General features: G+C 50.3%; 1 protein-coding gene and 1 long non-coding RNA gene across 2 annotated transcripts; both read left to right on the top strand.

The window, feature by feature from the left end:
* Positions 1-2,083: 2,083 nt before the first annotated feature.
* LOC148640417 (potassium-transporting ATPase alpha chain 1) lies at positions 2,084-15,853 on the top strand. Its single transcript, XM_088620838.1, has 23 exons — positions 2,084-2,257; positions 3,317-3,439; positions 4,111-4,170; positions 4,656-4,859; positions 5,020-5,133; positions 5,307-5,441; positions 5,908-6,025; positions 6,419-6,687; positions 6,797-6,995; positions 7,649-7,758; positions 8,155-8,289; positions 8,687-8,879; positions 9,222-9,397; positions 9,566-9,702; positions 9,790-9,940; positions 10,099-10,267; positions 10,711-10,865; positions 11,099-11,222; positions 11,460-11,605; positions 12,148-12,281; positions 13,236-13,337; positions 13,465-13,556; positions 14,160-15,853. The coding sequence occupies exons 1-23, from the start codon at positions 2,246-2,248 to the stop codon at positions 14,186-14,188; spliced, it is 3,087 nt and encodes a 1,028-aa protein (XP_088476964.1). The 5' UTR covers positions 2,084-2,245; the 3' UTR covers positions 14,189-15,853.
* A 380-nt stretch (positions 15,854-16,233) lies between these two features.
* LOC148640418 (uncharacterized) lies at positions 16,234-18,666 on the top strand. Its single transcript, XR_015930610.1, has 2 exons — positions 16,234-16,511; positions 17,629-18,666. It is a non-coding gene; the product is annotated as an uncharacterized LOC148640418 (long non-coding RNA).
* The last annotated feature ends 104 nt before the right edge of the window (positions 18,667-18,770 follow it).

Raw genomic sequence — 18,770 nt, forward strand, 5'->3', positions numbered from 1 at the left:
CTGTGGAATTCTGTGAGCAACTTAAAAAACTGTTTTTAATGCCACTGCGTGGGGAAAGACGTCACTGCGCCGTACTGTACTGACGTGGATGCCAACGCCGCCAGGGGTCCAGGTGAGCCAGCGCTGATAAGGTCTGGGTTGCTCCATGCCTTGACGTGGAGACGGCACGCTGGAACGCCGTGGGCTTGTGGGAACATTCTGAGCCTCATGTGCGCACGGCCGAGGGGGCGGGGCTGGCGGCTGTGATGTCACGCCAGGCGCCTTTGCGCACTGCTGCTCTGTGACCGAGATCAACTGGCCCCCCCCCATGACCAGGATTAGCTTCTAACCCTGGAAAAAGTCGGGACTTTTTGACATTTGAAGTTTGCTTTAGGTAGAGCTCCAAGAAAGCTCAAAGAAAGCGGTGAGGTTCTTGAACAGCACAGTGGAAGCTTGGAAAGTTATTGTTTAACGTAACAACATAAGAAAGGTCACAAAAGAGAGAGAAGGTCCATTTAGCCCTTTTGGTAGTAAGTCAATTGATCCCAGGATCTCATCCAGCTGTTTCTTGAAAGAATCCAGGATTTCAGCTTCAACCACATCTGGGCAACTTGTTCCACACCCCCGCCAGCCCTTGTGTAAAGAAGTGACTCCTCAAATTTAAATGCGCTTCCACTTCCTACCTTCTTGTGTCCTCTGCGTCGTGTTTTTACTGTTCATTCAGAGGGAATGCTCTGTGCTGACAGCGTCGCTGCCTTCACGGATTCTGAATGCTTGGGTCAGGTCCCGATTGTACTGACATCTGTCTGAGGCCGCATGGAATGATTAACAAGACATTGAAAAGACGTGGTATAACATGCTTGAGCTACATCCTAGCTCAGCTATACAGTGAATCAGTGCTGATTGATCCACTTGGGTGTAGACTCCTGGTTCAATTGTCTCTGAGCTCAGCCCTGGGTTTTAAAACTAATATCTTTCAAGGGTGCAGTTTCCATAAGCTCAGAGGACTGGTTCCCAGTGAGAGGAGCCATTCTGCCCATGTTGCCTGTTTGATAGCTCGTAGCTAGCTGATCATAGGATCATCCAGCCATGTCTTTAAAGACTGCTGGGTATCGGCTTCAACCACATGGCTGGGCAGCTTGTTCCACACTCCCACTACCACCACCACCAATCCCAAAACCCCAGCTAAAATATCTAATTACATAACAGGAGTTTGCACAAAACTCTGGGCTGCCACATCTACTGTATTTTTTGTTTCAGAGAAGGGGGGGCTCTTTACACAGGTAGTGGTGGGATTCTGGAACAAGCAAACCAGTCATGGTGAATTAACTAAGTAACCCCAATTCCACCAGCATCAGAACCGAGCCCTTTATCATCCTCTCCTTGTCCGGGTCAAACACGTTCCACCTGCATTGCAACTGTTAACCAGGTAAGAGGCTCAGCTGGTTTTCAGGCACACAGCTGAAGGAGGGCTGTTTCAAAACAGGCTTATAATAACAATTTAAAAACTTTGCAAAAACTGAACACACATTTTAAAATACATTCCAAGCAGATAACTGAATTTCTGTGTGCTGGGTTTTAAGAATAAGAAGATGGGAAAATTATTTTCGAAGTATTCATCTGTGCTGTTACCCTGATCTCACTGGGCTTTACTGTACTGTGTAACTGTGTTTTTACAATGGTCTCATTATGATTTACTGCTTTTCCGTGATGTCGGAGGGCTTTACTTCAGCACACTTTGCTTTACCACGACTTCACTGTGAGTTGCTCTGCTTTTACCACGTACTCACCCTGCTTTGCTTCACTGTTTTTCCATGCTGTGCTGCAGGAGGTGAAAAGGAGCTCAGAGGAGACCCAGCCTTGTCGTTTAACAGTTTGTGGCTTAAGGTCACTCAATGACACAAAGACACACTTGAAAAAAACTTCAACAAACAGACGAAAAACCTTTTAATCCTGACCTGATAAGGACAGAGTATTAGCTACACAAAGGCTGTTCTCTCAGCCCCGAGCAGGTACACAGCCCCGTCCTCTGTGACATTGGGACTCCGAGGAGAGGGAGGGGAGGAGGGAGATGGCTGAGATATATAAACTAGTCCCGGGATCCGCGTCCTGTTTTCTGAAGCAGGGACAGGCACAGACGGGGCGTGCGCCCGGATCGGACACGCTCGGTGGGAATCGTCAAGGATTTCTGTGGAAGAGCTCTGTCTCAGCTGGAGAGGAGTGACTTTTGCTAGTGGACTGGGATTGGGCCCATTCTGGAGCGACCATGAGTAAAACGGTAGGACATTCCGGCTGCCAGGGGTCTCTCCCTGAATTTGTGATTTTTGTGTGAGACTCACAGATGTCTATTTCAGTGGTTGAGTGTTTTTTCTCATAATTTTATCTTGTTTTAGCATGTTTGCTTTAGTAACCACAATGATGCCATAATAATCTAAAGTTAGCAAGGCTGGCACGTAACAAGAATTTTCCCTGGCAAAAGCTTTCTTTTGAAGGGCAGTTGTGTTCTGCTGTTAGGAACGTGTGGATGAATGGAGAGAATCACAGAGCACTGCTGCAGCCACTGGAAAGAGATTTTACACAACACACCTCGCAGAGTACAAGGGGAGAGTCAGACACTGGCTCGCCTGGTCACTAGAGTAACAAGGGCTTTTTATGAATGATAAATAAATACAATTACACTGGTGTCTCATCTACTCTTTAAGGTGTTTTCAGCATGCAGTTCAGTGTTTTCTGGTTTTGTAATGAAAATGAAATGTAGTAAAGTATTCAGTACACTATAATATAGTACAATGTACAGAACAAGACAATTAAGTGCAATATAGTATGACACACTGCAGTTTCTCTCACATGATGTGAAACAAAACCCAGATACATTCTTGAGATGTTTTCACCCCCTCTGTTTGAATGCCTGAAAGCTGCATGAATAATAATAATAATAATAATAATAATAATAATTAATAATAATAGTCCGGTCTTTCCATCGCCTCAGGCTGGGTCATGAAGCAGGCAGTGGTGTGCTTCAGGAATGACCTGTGTACAGAGATGTCACATGCATGGAGCTCAGAGCTCGGTGCAGCTGAACAGCTCCCCCTAGGGGTACAATCAGAGCCAAAGGGCAGGGTCAGATACGGGGTCACCCTGGCAGGAACCCCAGCACTGTTTTCAGCAGGCAGGCCTTCACAGCTGCCGTCATGTTTGGTCTGCAGATGGCAGTGACCCCGAGTGTATCACAGAGGGGGGGGGCGGTGTGGTGGACAGAGGGGTTTCAGTGTCTGCTTCAGGGGGACCTGTGTTCCTGTCGAGAGCCCCCCTGACCGTGTCTGTCTCTGCCCCCCAGGACTCGTACGAGGTGTTCGTGGAGATGGAGCGGACGGGGAACGGAGACATGGAGGCCAAGATCAAGAAGAAGAAGATAAAGAAGAAGGAGAAGCTGGAGAGCATGAAGAGAGAGATGGACATTGTGAGTCAGGGCAGGGGAGAGCAGGGGCTGGTCCTGCGGAGTCTGTAACCTCACCCCTCTGACTCTCCGATTCTTCTATTTCAGTTTCTATAGTGGGTATTATGGCACAGGGCCCTGGGTTCAATTCCTGGAGTGCCGTCTGTGTGGAGTCTGTATGGTCTCCCCGTGTTCACATGGGGTTCCTCCCGGAGTCTAAAGACATGCTGGTGGGTTAACTGGCTTCTGGGAAGACTCCAGCTCCCCCTGACCCTGAATCAGATTAATGATGAATTAATTGCGGGTACTGAGCTGTAAACTGATCCTAATGAAGCCTGTGAAGTTATAGACTGTGATTGGATAATGAAAGATAAAAACTGACAGCTGAAACATAAGTAATGAAAATGCACTTAATTTAACTTTGAAGCATTTTAGAATAGATCACCTTGTTGCATATAACTCGATCAGATCTCTTCAATGAAACAAAACCCTAAATGTAGCTGGGTGAGATTGTGGGGGGAGACCTGACCATCTATGTCTCCCCAAAAACACTTCTATCTGCCTGCGACAGTGAGGCACATGTGGAGGGAGAGGAGGGAGAGAAGAAGGAGGGGGAGGCTGATCCCATCATCTCACTGTGGGCACAGAGGGTACCTGTGGGCTTTTGCGGTGATTTTGTGTGTCTCTGCCGACAGGACGATCATGAGATCAGCATAGAGGAGCTGGAGATGAAGTACACCACCAGTGTCAACAAGGTACTCCCACCTGTCTGCCTGTCCCCTTGTCTAAACAGCCGTCTTCCCCTCTCTCAGTGCAGTGTTAATGTACTGGAGTGTCCAGTCAGTGTGTCTGTATGAACCCCTCTCTCTCTCAGTGCAGTGTTCATGTACTGGAGTGTCCAGTCAGTGTGTCTGTATTAACCCCTCTCTCTCAGTGCAGTGTTAATGTACTGGAGTGTCCAGTCAGTGTGTCTGTATTAACCCCTCTCTCTCAGTGCAGTGTTCATGTACTGGAGTGTCCAGTCAGTGTGTCTGTATTAACCCCTCTCTCTCTCAGTGCAGTGTTAATGTACTGGAGTGTCCAGTCAGTGTGTCTGTATTAACCCCTCTGTCTCAGTGCAGTGTTCATGTACTGGAGTGTCCAGTCAGTGTGTCTGTATGAACCCCTCTCTCTCTCAGTGCAGTGTTAATGTACTGGAGTGTCCAGTCAGTGTGTCTGTATTAACCCCCCTCTCTCTCAGGGGATGTCCAGCAGCTTGGCTGCTCAGATTCTGGAACGTGATGGCCCTAACGAGCTGAAACCTCCAAAGGGGACCCCAGAATACGTCAAGTTTGCCCGACAGCTGGCTGGGGGGCTGCAGTGCCTGATGTGGGTTGCCGCGGTGATCTGTTTCATCGCCTTCGGGATCTTGTGTGCCCAGGGCAACCTGACCAGCGATGATGATGTGAGAATCAGGATCTTCACAAGAACACTTGACCTATTTCTGCTCTCACCTTCTTTCTGTCCTCCTCCCTGGATCAGGCCTCTCTCTCTCCCTCCCCTCCTTCCTGGATCATCTATGTCAGGCCGTCTGCATTAGGCTTCTCTCCCTCTCTTCCCTACAGCTCTACCTGGCCATCACCCTGATTGCCGTCGTGGTCGTCACTGGCTGCTTCGGCTACTACCAGGAGTTCAAGAGCACGAATATCATCGCCAGCTTCAAGAACCTCGTGCCGCAGGTGAGAGGACACGGTGGAGGATTGGGGCACTGTGGGAGTGTTGGCCAGGTCAAAGGGCACTCTGCTGTCCCGCTGTCTGGGGAATACTGTACCCGTTGAGCCGCTCCAGACACCCTCAGAAATGCGCCTCCTGGTCTTTCAATCTCACGCTGTCTCGGCCTCTCCTTTCCCAGCAAGCCATGGTCATCCGGGACGGGCAGAAGAACCAGATCAATGCCAACCAGCTGGTGGTGGGCGACCTGGTGGAGATCAAGGGTGGCGACAGGGTGCCGGCCGACATCCGCATCATCACCTCGCAGGGCTGCAAGGTACAGCGTGGGCGAGGCCCCAGGGCGGGGGGGGAGAAGACAGGTCACAAACGAGAGGAGCCTGTCAGGTAGTTTCGTAGCTAATTGTTCCCAATGTCTCATCCAGCTGTGTCTTGAGAGAAGCCAGGATATCGGCTTCTACAAATTGGCTGGACAGCCTGCTCCCCACTCCTGCCACTCTCTGTGCCTCCACTTCTCAGTTTTAACTGCACTTCCCTGTAGTGTCTACTTGTGCTCTCTGGTTCGTATTTCTTGGTTCATCCTGAGGAAAGCTGCTGGGTAGACTTTGTCTGAGTCATGAAGAATTTTAAAAACCTAGACCAGGTCACCTCCTAGTCTCCTGTCTTAAGGATAAAGACTTTCAGCTCCTCCAGCCTGTCAGTGTAGGATGTTCCCTTCAGCCCTGAAATGCACCTGGCTGAAACTGTCATGAAAAAATTGAACGGTTTCACGGTTTCTCTGCAAGGTCGACAACTCCTCCCTGACGGGCGAGTCGGAGCCCCAGACCCGCAGCCCAGAGTGCACCCACGAGAACCCGCTGGAGACCCGGAACATCGCCTTCTTCTCCACCACCTGCCTGGAGGGTGAGCCCACAACGAGAGAGTGGCGCTGGAGAGAGACCCCCCAAGTGACCGCCTCATAGCGCCTCAATATGTCAGAGAGCAGGTCTTGCTCCCGTATTGACAGGCGGTGCAACAAGATGTCAAAACGCTGCTCATCAGAATGTACCCCCACTCCTCACTCCTCAAGAACAGCTCCCCATCATCGGAAAGTGCCCCTCATTACCAAAGTGCCCCCTGTGACAGGTTGTCCACCAGGGGGAAGCCCATAGACTTCCACGCTCCCAGGAGGATCTCATCCCAGGTGGATGGCTCGTCCAGTGCGAGACTGCCTGGCAGATGGGCGGTAGTGGGTTAAGGGGATTGTGGGATTGTTTTGGGCTTGCCCTGCTGTTCAACCTCGCCTTTCCTTCGCAGGTGTGGCCACGGGCATCATCATCAACACAGGCGACCGCACCATCATCGGCCGCATCGCCAGCTTGGCGTCGGGCGTGGGCAACGAGAAGACGCCCATCGCCATCGAGATCGAGCACTTCGTCGACATCATCGCCGGCTTGGCCATCTTCTTCGGAGGCACATTCTTCGTGGTCGCCATGGTGATTGGTTACCAGTTCCTGGAAGCTATGATCTTCTTCATGGCCATCGTGGTGGCATACGTCCCCGAAGGGCTGCTGGCCACCGTCACTGTGAGTTATTCGTTACTGAAGGGACTCTATGGATCCTATAGGGCTATAGTACTAGCCTGTCAGCCTCCTTTCTCACCTCACTGTGACTCCTCTCCTCCTCTCCCCCCAGGTGTGTCTGTCCCTGACAGCCAAGCGTCTGGCCCGTAAGAACTGTGTCGTGAAGAACCTGGAGGCGGTGGAGACGCTGGGCTCCACCTCGGTCATCTGCTCCGACAAGACCGGCACCCTGACGCAGAACCGCATGACCGTGTCACACCTGTGGTTCGACAACCACATTCATGCTGCCGACACCACAGAGGACCAGTCTGGTGAGAGACGGTGCAGGCTGTAGGCCCAGTCCCTGTGCAGGAGGGTCTGGTTCTGTTGGGTCTCCAGTTCTTACACCTCACTGCCTCCTATGGACCTTTTTAAATGACTGAAGGCAGCGTAGTGGTCAGTACCGCTGCCTCACAGATCTGGGGCTCTGGGTTCAATTCTGGGGTGCTGTCTGTGTGGAGTCTGTATGTTCTCCCTGTGTTCACATGGGTATCCTTCAGGTGCTCCAGTTTCCTCCCACAGTCCAAAGACATGCTGGTGGGTCAATTGGTTTCTGGAAACCTGTCCAGGGTGTATCCTGCCTTGTGCCTGTTGCTTGCTGGTATAGACTCCAGCTCCCCTTGACCCTGTACTGGATAAAGCAGATAGAAAATGGGTGGATGGATAACGTATAGAAACACAGTGGGCTTTCAAAACCAGATTTTGAGCTACAATCAGATGCTAAAAACTTCTGTTCCTGTTTGAGGACCTGTGTGCCTTGTGTTTAGTGTATGAGTGCAGTAGAGAAACGATTCTTCGGTCTGTACTGCTGTTAAAGCTCACAGGAAGCGGGGAAAGTTTCACAGAGCGAAGCTGGCAGCAGAAATGAGGTGACACGCCTCTCCTCCGGGTGGACTCACGTGCGAATGTCTCTGCGTCTCCCCAGGCCAGAGCTTCGACCAGTCCTCGGAGACGTGGCGCTCCCTCAGCAGGGTCGCCGGGCTGTGTAACCGCGCCGTCTTCAAGCCCAACCAGGACTCCGTCCCCATCCCCAAGGTGAGCCGCCCCAGCCTGGCGATGAGCCGGGTTCGAGCCCATCAATAGCGAAACAGTGTATTGGTCACCAACCGGAGCGAGCCCATACACATTGTATTAATACATCTGGAGTGGCCTTGATCTTGCTAAAAAACACTTATTAATGAATTATTCTTTAACTGAAGTAGCCTTTACACACTGAGGTGAATCTTTACACACTGCTGTGGTGTGAAAGGAGTTATGGAATTAGTGCAAAACCTAGATTTTTAGGAGTGTTACTGTAATTGCTACTCTCAGTTATTTAATCCTCAAAAAACATTGTTATTCGATGTCTCTTTCTCTTTTCTTATTACTAACACTCTCCCTCTCTCTCTCACCCTCTCCCTGTACCTCTCTCATTCTCTGCCTCTGGCTTAGAGGGGGGTAGTGGGGGACGCCTCGGAGACAGCCTTGCTGAAATTCACAGAGCTCACAGTGGGCAACATCATGGACTACAGAAACCGCTTCAAGAAAATCTGCGAGATCCCGTTCAACTCCACGAACAAGTTCCAGGTACGGGGAGAGGGCTGTCTGCGAGTTGTGGACACGGATGGTATTGCACAAGGGCAGACCGAGTGTTTTATGATAATTTTGAGGTGCCTGCAAGCTGCCTCCCTCTAGTGGCCAGACCCTACATACTCATCTCATCCCGTTTACTAGCCGCTTGAGAGGGTATCCCAGGACACCCCAGTCCTGGTCCAGCCCATTCAAATCTATTGGTTTAATTCCAGCTTTATTTCTTAATTCAGCCCTTAATGGAAGTAGCAATTGAGTTCATTAAAACTGTTACAGGGGTTTAGTTTATCAGGCTCCTCAAGGTTTCATATTTTCACAGGATAACAATCGTGACAGATGTGTGATTAAGGGCTTCGTTAGTGGGCAAGTCTGATGACTCTGTGCCTCCCCACAGCTGTCCATACACGAGCTGGAGGACCCCCTGGACCTGCGGTACCTGCTGGTGATGAAGGGCGCCCCCGAGAGGATCCTGGAGCGCTGCGCCACCATCCTCATCAAGGGCCAGGAGCTGCCGCTGGACGAGCAGTGGAGGGAGGCCTTTCAGACCGCCTACATGGACCTGGGGGGACTGGGCGAGAGGGTGCTGGGTGAGACAGACACTGGGGAGTGAGACACTGGGGTGAGACAGACACTAGGGAGTGATAGAGTGAGACACTGAAGTGAGACAGACACTGAGTGAGAGAGTGAAACAATGGGGGAGTGAGGCTCTGGGGTGAGAGACACTGGAGGAATAAGAAACTGGGTGAGACAGGCACTGGGGGTGTGAGACACTGGGGGAGTGAGAGACTGGGGGAGGAGGTGCTGGGTTCACGCACAGAGAGGATTTGGGGTCACACAGGGAGAGAGGAGGAGCTGGGGTCACAGAAGGAGAGGAGTTGGGGTCACCAGGGAGATTTCTGGAGGACACTTTCTGACTGCCCTCTCTCCAGGGTTCTGCCACCTGTACCTGAATGAGAAGGAGTGCCCGCGGGGCTACAGCTTCGACACGGACGAGATGAACTTCCCCACCAGCGGGCTGTGCTTCGCCGGACTCATCTCCATGATCGACCCTCCCCGCGCCACGGTGCCGGACGCCGTCATGAAGTGCCGCACAGCTGGGATCAGGGTAACTGAGCTCCTCCCGACAGCAGGATGGACCGCGACCGTAAACCCTATTGGGGGTCAAGGGTCAACTCTAATGTGATGGACTGTGCCCATCTGGGGTCAAAGGTCACTCACAACAGGGTGACCCTTGACGCTTGACCCTTTGCTTCTCTCCCCTCCGCGGGGGCAGGTTGTCATGGTGACGGGGGATCACCCCATCACGGCCAAGGCCATAGCGGCGAACGTGGGCATCATCTCGGAGGGCAGCGAGACGGTGGAGGACATCGCCCAGCGGCTGCGCATCCCGGTGGAGCAGGTGAACAGGAGGTCCGTCCACGCGCCACCGCACCGCCGGGGCTGGCTCTTCTGAGCCATGGCGTCTGTGTTCACGTCTCTGTCTCCTCCCTCTCGCAGGGACGCCCGCGCCTGTGTGATTAATGGCGGGCAGCTGAAGGACATGAGCAGCGAGGAGCTGGACGACGCCCTGCGCTGGCACCCGGAGATGGTGTTCGCCCGCACCTCGCCCCAGCAGAAGCTCATCATCGTGGAGAGCTGCCAGAGGCTGGTGAGGAGCTCGCGGCTCGTTAAGGGCTGTTCGGATCTCCAGAGCAGTAAATAGAGGTTACAGGACCTCTTAGCGATTCCCAGCCTCCAGGACCCAGGCAGATACAGATCTTGTTGAAATGAAACTTCACTGTTTCTGTCGGTCTCCTCTGCACACAGGGCTCCATCGTGGCTGTGACAGGGGATGGGGTGAACGACTCCCCAGCTCTGAAGAAGGCCGACATCGGGATTGCCATGGGGATCGCTGGGTCGGACGCGGCCAAGAACGCAGCTGATATGATCCTACTGGACGACAACTTTGCCTCCATCGTCACTGGAGTGGAGCAGGGTAGGATACAGGGGGAGGGGGGAAGTAAAGGAATGGGAGAAAAGCCCAGCAAGAAATAAACAGTGAAATATGAATATGGATTCAGCTATAAACAAAACAAAGCCCAAAGTCTACTAACTTTCTATTGTGAGATGATGGCAGGTTCAGATAAGATGGCTGATGCTCGTCTGAACTACATTACCCAGAAAGCTGTGACAGAATGACCTCACTCCTGCTGTCATCCAATCACATGATCTCCTCCAAGTCAGGCAATGTGGGATGTAGGTCATTCCCCTTAAGAGTTCTGGGAAATGTAGTTCTGACAAGACCTCCTATCTTGGAACCTGCCATCCTCTCACGCTGCTTGTCTCTCACCGCAAACTTAATCCACTGTAGCATCCCCTCAGCCCCTCGGGGCACCTGGACTTACCTGTCTCTATCCTCCCTCCACCTTGCTGTGTCAGGCCGGCTGATCTTTGACAATCTGAAGAAGTCCATCGCCTATACCTTGACGAAGAACATCCCTGAGCTGACACCTTACCTGATCTACATCACTGTCAGCGTGCCCCTTCCTCTGGGCTGCATCACCATCCTCTTCATTGAGTTGGCCACCGACATTGTGAGTCTCTCTGCCCTTATCTGTGCTTTCAGCTGGTCATCAGTGTTGTAAATCTGTACGGATCTATCCGTCACCTCTCTTGTCCGAAACCCTCTCCGAGGATTGTGTAGGACACCTCGTTCAGGACAAGACTGTCCTCTTTCTCCTCACCCCCATCATCTCTGCCTGTCCCACACAAACCCTCCCTTCTGTCTCATTTGGGTGTCTCACTTCGGTCCTCCTGTTTCCCACAGTTCCCCTCTGTATCCTTGGCCTATGAGAAGGCAGAGAGTGACATCATGCACCTGAAGCCACGAAACCCCCGCCGAGACCGGCTGGTGAATGAAGCACTGGCCGCTTACTCCTACTTCCAGATTGGTACGGCCCAGGGTCCTTGTCTCTTCTCCCTGTTTCCAGATGGTTTAGTCCATTGTTATTCATCAGCACATTGAATGTCTGTTTAACTGGGTGACCACCCCCAGTTTTTAGATCGGTATGAGCTGCCCACTATTTGAAGTCCTGGGCAGGGGTGTGTCTGTCTAGACCCGTGTGTGTTGTGTGCTGTCCCATGTCTATATGTCTGCTAAGTTGAGAGCTGTCCTGTCTCGTTCCCAGGTGCGATCCAGTCCTTTGCTGGGTTCACAGATTACTTCACAGCCATGGCCCAGGAGGGCTGGTACCCCCTGCTGTGTGTGGGGCTGCGTTCCTACTGGGAGAACACCCACCTGCAGGATCTCCAGGACAGCTACGGACAGGAATGGGTGAGATGGACAGTCTGGACGTCCCGTGACTGTCCGGGACACTGACAGCAGGGCTGGGAATACTGCTTCTCTCACACTGGGGCTCAGGGGAGACAAGGGCATCTCGCAATGCTCCGTGGAACAATTTCTGAAGCGGGTTGGGCTCCAAAAAAAATGAAAAGGGGAGTAAACAGGTTGGGGGCTACATTGTGAAGTCATCCATCACCTCTCACAGAGGGTCAGTATCTTCACAGAAGTATTTAGCAAGTGAAAGCCCCTGTTCAGAAACCAGGGGAACATGTATTCGTGCTTCTTTCAGTCTGAGCCGTGTTGGCTGGGTGTTAGGATGGATGGGGGTATTGCTGACTTGCTAGTGTCCAGTGTTAAAACTAGCAAATGTGCACCGGCACAATACCGAGCACAAAGCGGAGCCTGCAGGAACACCATCAGTGCTATTTTGTGAACACTGTGCTGGACATGGAGGTGAGGCGGACGATAAAGACGGGAGTGTACCGAGCCAGCTGGGAGTGTGTTAACCTCTGTCTCCCCTCTCCCTGACCCAGACCTTCAGCCAGCGTCTCTATCAGGAGTACACCTGCTACACCGTCTTCTTCGTCAGCATCGAGATCTGCCAGATCTCCGATGTGCTCATCCGGAAGACCCGCCGCCTGTCTGTATTCCAGCAGGGCTTCTTCAGGTGGGGTCCCCGGAACGCCACAGGCACCACACACTGGTGCAGGTCAGGCCTGGTGCTCTGGGCCAGCAGGGATGAGCTGGAATGTTTTTGCCCTGGTCGCTGGGGGGGGGCGCCCCTCCTTCTCTCACCCCTGGGACACTTTCGGCCCTGTAACATCCGGGAAGAGAAAGCTGACGAAGCCACCAGGAATTGTGTCTCCAGCTACTAAAGTCTCGATCCACTGAGTCTGCAGCTCACTCTGTCCACTTGTCTTACATCTTTGAGACACGCGGACCCCCAGATGCTGCTTTAAACCAGTGCAATAGCAGACTCGTCAGGAGTTCAAACCCCCTGCTTACTCCCTGTGTGAACCCCTTTAGTAAGTGAGGGAACCTCTGTGTGCCCCCTTGTTTCACACAAGACAACAAATTGAATCTCCTCTTGGCAGTGAGACTCCCACAGTCTCTGTGTAAATGCCTCTGGATAGTAAGGTTACATCCTGAAATGACTCTTCATCCACCCACTTTCTGACCACTTCTTCCAGCACAGCCTATCCTAGCAAGCAACAGGCATAAGGCAGGATACGCCCTGGACAGGACACCAGTCCCTCACAGGGCAAACAGACACAAACTCACACCAGGGCCAGTGTTTCCAGAAACCGGTTAACCCACCAGCATGTCTTTGGACTGTGGGAGGAAACCGGGGCACCTGGAGGATACCCATGTGAACACAGGGAGAACATACAGACTCCACACAGACAGCACCCCAGAAACTGAACCCAGGACCCAAGTGCTGTGAGGCAGAAGTGCATGACTATTCATGTACGTTTGTATTTTGATCATATACATACGATGAACAGAAAATGAACAGCAAAGGATTGAGGACTGGAAATGGGCCATGGGTGGGGAGAGGGGTCTGGGAAGCCGTGGATGGGGCCCCTGTCACTGATGATGTGCGTGTTGATTCTTCTCTCAGGAACAAGGTGCTGGTGTCTGCCATCGTCTTCCAGCTATGTCTGGGCAACCTGCTATGCTACTGCCCGGGGATGCCCAACATCTTCAACTTCATGCCCATCCGGTGAGTCCCTGTCCGCTTGGCGTGACCGGCGCTCACGGCGGCACATACCAGCCTCACTCAGTATCCGAGAGGGTCCCTCCCATGCTCTCTAACCATGGTTTCTTCCTTGCATCCCCCCCCCGCGCAGAGTGCAGTGGTGGTTTGTCCCACTGCCCTATGGAATCCTCATCTTTGTGTACGATGAGATCAGGAAGCTGGGAGTGCGGAGGCATCCTGGGAGTAAGTACACGCCCTCCGCCTTCGGGCCCTTCTGGCGCTGCAGGACTGCTGTGGTTCTTACAGGTGGCAGGCCGGCGAGTTCCTTGGCCTGTCGGCTGGCAGACTTGCACGTTGCGTCATGTAGTCCAGGGGTTTAGGCTACACCATTACTCGAACATGACTGGGACTTCCCAAGAACCTTTGCAAGCAACAGAGCTGCCCCCTTGTGGCCAACAAGGTGCCTACGAGTGTCCAGCAAGAGCTGCATCATTCCTCTCATTGACACTGGCTCTGCTGTGAGCACAGTGGGTAGCTCAGAACAAAAACCAGATGAATCTCATCAACTTTTATTTGATTAAGTGCCTATCCAGACATCCTTCATTAAAGTGTGTATTTCAGACTATGCACAAGTACTGACACAATCTACAGCTCTCTTCCTCTGGTACCAAAGTCCATGTGGAGGGCTTAATGGTTTGAAAGATTATAGCTGCAAAAGTACATTTAGATAAAAATGTAATATGAGAGCAAATATCATACGGATAATTTAGTTATAGGAATACTATAAAAGTACACTGAACTGCAAGCAGATGAAGAAAATAATGAACTCCATCTCTTCTCCTTCAGGCTGGTGGGACCAGGAGCTGTACTACTAAAGAAAGACTCAGCGGGCTCAGGCCTCCTCCCACCACAGCGCTGCCCCACACCGCCCCCTGCTGTTCCACCTCCCCTCGGCAGCGAGACGCACCTCTGTGACTGGCCACAGGCTTACACACACAGCTCTTCACCCTCAGATCACGCTCCAAGGACATTCCCAACGCTGAGCTCATTATAAACGTTCCCACTAAATCAGAAATGTGGCAGGCCTTCATTCTCAGTGCTCCTGATGAGTAGTGTAGACCCAAGCACCCACAGCTCACACAGTCTCTTAGCAACAGGACAAGAGGGCACACCGTCCTGGCAGAGTTTACCAGTAAATGTGCTGGGCAGCTTCTGGGACATTGGGTTTTAATTTGTCACCGGGATTTGCTTCATCACTGCTCTCTCTGCTGTGCCTTGATTTTACTCTGCCTTTCTATGCTGCTGCTCTGCGTTCACCAAAGTGCAACACTTGAGACTTTGATATGGAGGCAGAGTGTGTGCGGAAGGCGACCGCTGTCAATAAAAAGTTTTATGGGGTGTTTAATTCATGGGGATGTAAGAGGTCAGGCAGAGAGCAATTTAACCGATGACCCTTTTCAGTGTGCCATTTATTAAATAGATTTTTGAATAACAATCCGTAGATTAGTGCTAGTTGTTTAGAAATAAATTATTCAAGTTTTTTTCCAATGTCTCTTTTTATGTTGTTCATTATTTATTCAGTTATGTTATTAGTATATTTCCTAGAAAAAATGTTTGCCTCTCTTAATGTTGTATTAACTATCCTTATTAATCAATAATGTTGCCCTGACCTCTGTATTGTATTTTTACTTAAAGGAAATGTTAACTTGTAAGGCAACAGATGGTCTCTTAATTCCCATCTGTTTTCTTACACTTTCGTGTGACTGGATTAGATTATTTTGCCTTTAGATGAAATGAGTTCTTAGAAAATTATTTATCTAGCCTTAGGAAAACTATTTCTCCCTCCCCCTGGAGTCATGAATTTAATCTCCGTGACTTTGCTGCCCTCTTTATTTAATAATAATAATGAATAATAATAATAATAATTGCTTACACTTATATAGCTCTTTTCTGGACACTCCACTCAAAGCACTTTACAGGTAATGGGGATCCCCTCCACCACCACCAGTGTGCAGCCCCACCTGGATGATGGACCAGTACTCTCCCCACACACCAGCTCTCAGTGGGGAGGAGAGCAGAGTGATGAAGCCAGTTCAGAGAGGGGGGTTATTAGGAGGCCATGACTGGTAAGGGCCAATGAGAAATTTAGCCAGGACGCCAGAGTTACACCCCTACTCTTTTTGAGAAGTGCCCTGGGATTTTTTTTTAATGACCACAGAGAGTCAGGACCTCAGTTTTATGTCTCTTTCAAAGGACGGCGCCTTTTTACAGTCAGTGTCCCTGTCGCTATACTGGGGCATTAGGCCCCACATAGACTACAGGGAGAGCGCCCCCTGCTGGCCCCACTAACACCTCTTCCAGCAGCAGACTTAGTTTTGGGATAGACTCCAGCTCCCCCACAGCCCTGAATTTGGATGAAGTGGCTGGAAAATGGATGTATGGATCTTTTGCACAGTTTAACTCTTTCATTCACAAAGCCAAATATGACTTCCATCACTCTTAGACTGAAATAAACCACAATAAAGTGTGATACAAATTGAGGTTCTTTCTTCTGCAGTATTTCTCTGGTAGTAATCACTGAGCCACAGATATTGCTTGTTGTTGAGCAGTGGGAAATTGTGAATCTCTAAGCAATCTTCATCAATCTACTTGCGGAAGTCTGACTTGACAGTTGCGACAGTCCTTTCTGCATGTGTGCAGCTCACTCACGGGGAACAGCCGAGGACAGTCGTCTTCTGCACACGTAGCCAGCTTCGTGAATCGTCGGTGTCGGCAAATATGCAGCAAATCATTATAGATCAACTAAAAAGAAAATGTTACCAAGACCTTATGCTATATTGAGAATTACGAGTTTGTATTGAACTTTATTAAAACAAACTGCTTAAGACGTTCTCAGAATTTGACAAACAATGGTAAGTAAACGTCTTTCCTGGCGCAGAAGGCGCTTCAGGGTCGTGTCCGGTGTCGGACGGGTCGCCGGTGTGGCTCCTGCACAGGGGAACAGCCGCACACCTATTAATAAGACATGCTATTTTAGAGGCAAATAATATGATAGGTGTTGCAGCCCCCGGTCGCCAACTCCCCCAGTTCAGCAGGCGAGCAGTGACGTGCGGCGTTTCCACGGCAACGCGGGCCGGTATAAATGCTGGCTGCGCGGCGCGGAGACCCGCAGACACACCGCAGCGGCGGGCGAGGAAGGTAAGGAGAGGGCGGGCGTCGGGATGCGGAATCTAGACAAAAACAGATGGATCTCCTGTTCTGTATAGGTGTGGTCTGCAGGGGCCAGCAGTCGGCAGGGAAAAGGGGCGATAAGCGCCTGTCGCGCGTCGACTCTCGCAGGAGCGCAGTGGGCGGGGCGCTATTTTCTCAGCCCCTGATTGGGGGGGAGTCCTGCGGATCTGCTTCTCACCACGGGGAGGGGGTCCCATGGGATCTCTTCCTGTACGGAACGCGTGTGGCGTCTATGAAATCCTACTTTAAACGTTTAATTAAAGAGTAAAGAACTTACAGCGTAGACAAAGATTCTAAGCTGATCACGATGAAGAAAAAACACCCGTTTTTCGCGTATAAAAAGTGTTTTTGAACTTAACCAGTTTTTTACAGACATGCAATGTCTAACTTTGGCCGAGACACAGGGAAAGTGACAGAAAGCTCAGAAGTGAGCAGGTTTGCAGTGACGTAGCTCGCGAATCCCAGCAGCCCGATGGCCATCAGAGCGTGTCCCCAAGAATCCCCACTGTTTCACCCTGTCAGACACACACTTGCGATTGGACCAGACACCATTTAACCCACCAGTATGTCTTTGCACTGCTGGAGGAAACCAGGGCACCCAGAGGAAACCCACACAAACACAGGAGAACATGCAGACTCCACACAGACAGCTCCCCAGGTCTGGAATTGAACCCAGGGCCACAGTGCTACAAAGCAGCAATGCTGACCTCTGAACCGCTGTGCCAGCTGTAAGCCTATACGTTGCAGAGAAGAAGTTTGTGAGCCCTGCTATAATTATGGGAGTTCCCATGATACCCCTGTTTAATCGAGACCAGTCTCTTCTCATGTTACCAAAAGGGGTTTATATTTACTGATTCAATTTTTTGAAGACACAGTGGTGTAAGAAGTAGAAACATAAAATGAACAATTAGGAATTGGTGTATGTGAAATAATAAGTAGTAAGTTAGCTTACTTAGCACAATTAAGGTGCTAATTAGAATCAGGCAGTTAAATAATTAGGTGACAAGTAAATGAGGACAGAGTTGGGGCAGCCTTGTCCTGTATAACGGTCAGAAACTTTGTGAGTTTGTTCTTCACCATACAGGCTGGTATGCCATCATGCCACGATCAAAAGAGACTTCAGAGGACCTCAGAAAAAGAGTAGTTGATGCTCATCGGGCTGGAAAGGGATACAAAACCATCTCCAAAGAGCTGCAGCTCCATAGATCCACTGTCAGGCAAATCCTCAAGAAATGGAAAATATTCAAGACTACAGAGACTCTGCCCAGGACCGGCCGTCCCACCAAGATCTCCCCGAGAACAACCCGGAAGATCATGCAGGAGGTCACAAAGAACCCCAGAGTGACATCCAGGGATCTGCAGGCCTTACTGGCTGCGGCGGACATCCGAGTCCACGCCTCGACCATCAGGAGGAGACTGAACAGGAAGGGTTTCCACAGGGTGGCAATGAGGAAGAAGCCCAGCCAAGCGGCGCTGGGAATCATTCAGCTCCAACCTGATCCCAGAGAAGGAAGGAGTAACCTGGAGACTTGAGCTGAAGGCTGTGCAGTAGGCATTAAGCAGTCCGGAATGGGCAAACTCCTGCGAAACGCACAGATCCCTCAGATTAACAAGGCGCGTGGATTTCCAGACTCTGTGCATAGAGAATGTATTCGGCTGCTGATTTAGGGGGCCGTGTTGATTAGACTTTGCAGAAATTTCCAAACAATTTAAATAATAGTAAACTCTGGATATACCTACTACAAGAGGAATACATATTGTTCTGTTTCAATCATGTTTACATTATTTTATTAGCTGAGAGTGCTATATGCCTTTGAGTGGATAAATAAAAGTTTTCCATGATCATTACGCTCTGAAAAGTTTAGATGATAATCTTGATTTGATGTATTCAGATAAAGATCTTTAAAAAAGTCTTACTCAAGCACATTGAGAAGCCACCTTTAAAGGCGCTATATAAAATAAAGTTTATTATTATTTTCTATTAGTTCTCCTTTAATGATTTCCCCTTTGGTGATATGTTTATTAATATAAAAAAATTGATAACTAACTTTTTTACTACCTCATTAACTACAGTAACTGGTTTGTAATAATTCATTAAAATAAAATGGGTGTCCTTTGGGAATATTTTTACTTTTTTATGTTTTGCTGTTTCTTACCCTGTAAGAGATAGTTGTTAATAGAATTAATAATATAATTGTTACAATTATTTGTATAAAACAGGCTGAA

The sequence above is a fragment of the Lepisosteus platostomus genome, chromosome 26 (assembly GCF_059453375.1).
Source record: "Lepisosteus platostomus isolate fLepPlt1 chromosome 26, fLepPlt1.hap1, whole genome shotgun sequence".
In the NCBI taxonomy this organism is placed as follows: Eukaryota; Metazoa; Chordata; class Actinopteri; order Semionotiformes; family Lepisosteidae; genus Lepisosteus; species Lepisosteus platostomus.